Source organism: Helianthus annuus, chromosome 5, assembly GCF_002127325.2.
Source record: "Helianthus annuus cultivar XRQ/B chromosome 5, HanXRQr2.0-SUNRISE, whole genome shotgun sequence".
Classification (NCBI taxonomy): Eukaryota; Viridiplantae; Streptophyta; class Magnoliopsida; order Asterales; family Asteraceae; genus Helianthus; species Helianthus annuus.
The window spans coordinates 108,787,719-108,793,501 of NC_035437.2; the positions used below are offsets into that span (position 1 = coordinate 108,787,719).

The window sequence follows — 5,783 nt, forward strand, 5'->3', positions numbered from 1 at the left end:
AACACACCACGAAAACATAAAAACCAATGAGATGTTCAAAACATTCGTAGTTGCGACAAACTACTTCTCAACCTTGGGAATCAGTAATCCAACTGTGACACCATCATCATCCACAACCTCCTTGCCAGCTTTACGTGGTTTTGTAGACGACTGCGAAGACATCACATCAGCATCGTACATGTTGTCCAAATTCCGCTTCAGTTCGCTTTCCATGACACGAAGTGAGGTACCGTTGCCATCTTCATAGGGTGTTGTAAATATGCCTTTAGTAAAATTAGACACAGGTGTCTCATCGGCTTTGGTACGGGAGATAGAATCCTTAAAAAAGGGAAAACAAATAATGATTAAACCCCCAAAAAAAAGTGAAGCATTTTTAATGAACAACCAGATACAAATTACACACATTAACGGGGACCTCATCTGCTACTTTCATGTCAGAGCTAACAACATTCACACGCTCCTCGTCAAGAGGCTGAAATATGAAATATAAAAGTTATATTATTGGTTAGAATTATATAACATATAACTAAATACCAGTGCATAGGTTTTCAAGTACTTGAATGACATCAAAAATCTTATCTAGTTCGGAAATCACGGTTGGATTGTCAGTTAATTTCGAAACAGAGTAACCATCCGATTTGTTTTGTATGTTAAAAGAACCTATGGCTATCTTGAATGCAAACTTCCTGTTGAGTAGAGCATTGAGTTCAGGCGGAAAATTCCCTTCGTTAGCTAACTGGCGAGTCATATACAAAAAATAATAATTTTGTCAAAAAGCGATGTAATGTTAACTAACTAATAATAATCCACAGCTGTAAAACAAAACAACTAATTATAACGTACATCAAGGTTCTTATCCAACAGCTGACTCGCGTTAACCTTCAATAGCTTAAGCACCTCACGCTCAAATAGGGTGAGCGTCACAATCCCTGTACAATCCTGAACCCGTATCGGAACCCTGATCCTGAAACATATTAATTATATGTTATACAACAATAATGTAACGCATAAACATGTAAAATACCAATTAATATCTAAAGTAATAGTACCTCGGAACGGAGTAAACAGTCTTACTGTTACAGCCATCGTCCTTACACTCCAGAACCACAACATCCTCAAAACCCATCGGAACCATCTTGCTTTTTCTTTTGAAATTGTTTTTGTGGTGACCTTTCGATTACAATTTCTGCAAGCATTGTAAAACCAAGAATCCTCGGAAGCAAAACTCTTGATAGTTCCAACAATAATTACAAACTTTTGCTGTACAGAAGATATTAAAAATGACGTTTTAATGATATGACAATTAAAGAAACATGGTAAAAGTAAGACTTTTAGTACCTCCAAAATTTGATTTAAAGCTCCAATAGTACTGAACTGAAAATCTGAAACATACTCTTCAGTAGGAGACTTGATTCTAGAGGAACTCAATCCAGAAAAGCTGGAAGACGTTTCAGGGGTAATGTTTGAAAGGAACCTAAAAAAATATTTAATTGAACGTTATTTGCAAAGTACGCAAAAAAGACATGATATGGTGACGTTAAAACATACCTCTTCTTAAAAGTTATTATGTCATCAATTTCAGCGTTGATCAACACGCGAGTGACAGTGTAGAGATTTGAAACATAAAGATACCCTATTAGTGTCCACAAAATTCTCAAATTAATATAGATGGACAATTGTTAACAACAGATTGTGTAATTAAAAAAAAAATTATCATATATATGTAGGCGTATACCTCCCCAGAACCTGTATTTTCCGAATTGAACAATTACAACCACATTTTTTTCATCTTGATTGTCCCTTTCAAAATCCAATATCTGTTCAGCATAAGCATCCCAAAGAGTAACATATATTTGCTTCCCTCTATGGAACAAAATAACAAAAACAAAAAAATTAGCATAGGAGTGATTGATTTACATATCGTTATTAGACAAAAAAAGGGTTAACATACTCTAAATCCTGAAGCATGAATGTTAGCTTCTTTTCTTGTTTCCCGTCTTTGGTATCCTCTTTTAGATCATAAGGAAAACTCTTAACGACAAAACCAATTACGTCTACAAATAAAACAATATTAACATAAAATTATTTGTAACGTCATATAAATTACATTGCAGTATAATATATTAAAAATAGAGAGTCAAGATACCAATAGGACTTTTAAAGGACTTGTTGTCGTCATTCGGGTCTTCTACAACAGAACGAAAAGGAGAAAAGTCGAATCCCCACACAGTACCAATAGGTTCATCACAAACCGAAACTATTGCGTTGCTGTTTAGATTAATCTTCGTCGGAATATGAACATACTTCACTTTCTGTCGATTCTCGCCTAATGAAGGATTACAGATGAACAAACATTGCTTCTCCTTCAACAAATGTTCATACTCTCTTGCAGTTTTGGCTAAGACAAAGGCTTGCATTTTCGTCCCCTAATATATAAAATAATTACAAAATTTATACCAGAGAAAGAACGTAAAACATATGTATATGAAGTATCATTAAAAACAATTTTATGTACACTTACTTCTTCATCCATTAAAATCATATCATAGCATTAAACCTTTCGCGGATCATTGAACGCTGCTCGACTCCATAGTCTGACAATGCGAACCTTGATGGTATAGTCATCCTGGTTGAGATTCAAATTTTTCAGCGACGTGATGGCTGGTTGTTCCATTCTACATAGCATGCAAAAAAAGAATAAATTAAATGGACATAAAAAATAAGATAAACAAAAAGAACATTTAAAATACTACGTATTGAAACTCAAAGCAAATTCATACATTCGGATGAGTGAACGATGATGTTTCTTTGAATGAAGAAGCGAAGTTGTGAATGAAACTGTATTTCGAAATTGGTATTTATGCTAGTATATTATTTTTGGTCATTATTTTTCCCTTAAATATATAAATCAGTAAAAATTTGTACAATCATTTAAGTAGTTGAATTGCGAAGTATATTCAATCAAACTTTTATTTTAAAATAAAATTACAATCATTACCATATTTCAATTTCCATTTTCAATTCCGAAAATTTTAAAAATATTTTGATTTCGAACCAGATTTCAAATTTAAGAGTATTAATCTAAGAAAGTATATAATCGATTCAAATTACTTAAAACTTGAATTACGAAGTATATTCAATCAAACTTTTAATTTATAATAAATTTACAATCATTACCATATTTCAATCATTACCATATTTCAATTTCAATTTTCATATACGCAAATTTTAAAAATATTATGATTTCAACTTTATGAGTATTTATATATAAAAAGTATATAATCGATTAAAATTACTTAAAACTTGAATTTAGTCATTTATATTAATTAATAAACAAATCATAACCATAATCATAGTTAACAAATTAAAATTAAAAAATATATGAAAGATTCCATTTTAAGTATCTACATTCTATACCAAAACTAATTAAAAACGAAAATTTATAAAAAGAAATCATATATTTGGTCCAATGTATGTGTTAACATGGCTTACAATTGTATCTACGTCCAATATATTTATGAACAAAACATTTAGTTGACCATATGTTGTCTACATTAAAGAAGACGTGAGACCCATACAAAGTTATATACATTTTTACAAAGTATACTTTGTGTATTTTTTTTAATTTCATTTATTGAGAAAATATAATTAAGGTTGAATTAGTAAAATGGGTTAACAAATTTTAATGTAATTTACATTGGCAGGATCGTGAATACGGACTGAGAAGAAGAATAAAGCGAATATGGTTGTGGTAATGATGGATTCCAGTGATTGTTGTACAACATCATAAGAAGTGGATTTGTTTTAAGTAGAATGTAGCTTATTATGTAAACATGTTAATGATGTGAAGATAATGTGATTAAACTTACCTGCTCGTGCCATCCAAGATAGGTTTTAAACTCCCACTTCGGTAACTTTCATTGAAGTGTAACAATTCAAAAAAAAAAAAGATCAGTTCAAAGCGTAAAAACCGACTCGCCAATCTACTCATTTTGTTTAAACTATTAGTGGCAAGGCATAACACATAAAACAATACAAGATCAGTCCAATATAGCTTTTAACATACTCATTTTAAGCTTTTTTAATCAAGTGTACCAATGACCTGAAAATCAATACTTAAAGCGCCTAGTTATAAATATGGGGATTTGGACCCGTTTATATGTGTTTTATATTGAATGGACAGTATAAGGCAAGCTGGTATATAGCCGCTTGAAATGTGCTCTTAATGGTTGTTTCCTAAAGCGGCTTATTTAGAAAGAATCAAATTATTGTAGTAATAGTCTGGCTTTTAAACTTTTAGCTAATAACCTATTATCTTACTCCGGTGGCTGCTGGAGGTACTGTACAAACCTACCACGAGGAATAAGTATATATATATAATTACATACAAATGAAACATTTTCATGTTATGGAATAACAACTAAGCCATATATATAACACTATTTATTTATAAAAACAAAATAGCCAAATTGGCATAAAAGGTGTTCAAATGAATGGAATGTCTACAAAACTTGGCTGTTATAGCATTACTCAACCGAAACACCTGGCCAATCCCCAAGGTAAAGAGGCTGCAGAATAAATTTATTCACAATTTTTTAAAAGCATAAAGAGAAACTTTATAGCCCAAACCTACTTCAGGGAAAAAAAAAACAGTTAGACTAATTAACATAAAAACTAAAGAGGAGCTTTAACAGCAGGCTTTTTGGCTTCCTGCTGATCAAGTAGACTCGATGCATCAATGTGTAGCCATGTAAGAGAAAGCAAACAACAATTTACAGACTAACGATTCATTACTCTCTTCTAGATAGCCTATACCTAACAAAATAAGCATCACCTAGCTACCAGACCATCCCAAATTCCATTCCAAACCACCAAATTCAACATAGTTCAAATTAAAATCACATCTCAATCCCCCATATTGCTAATTTAATCATCAATAACATGTTACTTCCATCCAAAAAGCGTTTAACCCCAAACACTCATCTTTCATTATAAATTTGCATCCAACACACCAAAACTTACAGTTTGCAGCATCATTACATCAATATACAACCATTAACTTCTATAAAAAATTAGATAAACCAAACACAAAGGTCACTCTCCTAAAAATAAACATCCCTGGTATATCTATATATATATATCTAGGTTAATCTAACCCTAAAAACGACCTAATTTCACTTCACATCCATATCAGATCTCAAAATACTACATTTCACATTTCGATCAACAAAAAAATAAAAAAAACCCTAGGGTTTCTGAAATCAGAAAAAATGTACCGACGGATGTTATTCCCTTGCCGACCTGGTACATGCCCCAAGAGATAGAGCCAAAAGCAGCGAGGAATATGGTAACGACACTGAATCCGGCGAGCATAGCAGACCGGAGCGAAACCACCAGGAGGGGTACCGTCTTGGAGGAGATGCATGTCTTTGACGTTCGCCATACGCGGTTTGTTCTAATCGCTGCCTCAATCATCGTTGATGTTAGTGACCAAATTTTAGGGCTAATTTGTGCTAAATTGTTAAACTGGATTTGGAGGATGTGTAGACAGAGAAGGCTACATAATAATAAATGGAGTGAAATAGCTTGATAGAGAAGATAGGTGTTGAGAGGAAAAGAAGCCGTGTATTGAGGAGCGGGTAAACAAACACAAAAGAGGCATAAGGGTTTTTTGTTTTACCGCTCATTTTATTCCATTAAGGAGTATTAAGTTGCCAGGTGGCAATTAGTGGATTAAATTTATGCCAAGTGGCACCAAAATGTTTTGTTTTAATATACATTAT

General features: G+C 32.5%; 1 protein-coding gene across 4 annotated transcripts; it reads right to left on the reverse strand.

Moving 5' to 3' along the window:
• Positions 1 to 562: 562 nt before the first annotated feature.
• Positions 563 to 5,464, reverse strand: LOC110941026. 4 transcript variants are annotated; one of them, XR_002593744.2, is made up of 4 exons: positions 5,302 to 5,464; positions 3,870 to 3,914; positions 844 to 964; positions 563 to 736 (listed from the first exon to the last, which is right to left on the reverse strand). XR_002593744.2 is itself a non-coding variant. In XM_022182629.2 (4 exons), the coding sequence occupies exons 1-4, from the start codon at positions 5,441 to 5,443 to the stop codon at positions 667 to 669; spliced, it is 399 nt and encodes a 132-aa protein (XP_022038321.1). In that variant the 5' UTR covers positions 5,444 to 5,464; the 3' UTR covers positions 563 to 666. The 4 variants fall into 4 exon arrangements, 1 of the variants encoding a protein (XP_022038321.1); XM_022182629.2 differs by having other exon boundaries at positions 563 to 732; positions 5,277 to 5,464; XR_004892721.1 differs by lacking the exon at positions 3,870 to 3,914.
• Between the last annotated feature and the right edge of the window lie 319 nt (positions 5,465 to 5,783).

Coding starts and splice junctions, on each gene's coding strand:
- LOC110941026 (XM_022182629.2), bottom strand. CDS start 5,443: ATGGCGAACGTCAAAGACATGCATCTCCTCCAAGACGGTACCCCTCCT. Junction 3,915..5,276: donor CAAGGGAATAACATCCGTCG/GTACATTTTTTC, acceptor CTTCAATGAAAG/TTACCGAAGTGGGAGTTTAA. Junction 733..843: donor TGTTGGATAAGAACCTTGAT/GTACGTTATAAT, acceptor CTCGCCAGTTAG/CTAACGAAGGGAATTTTCCG.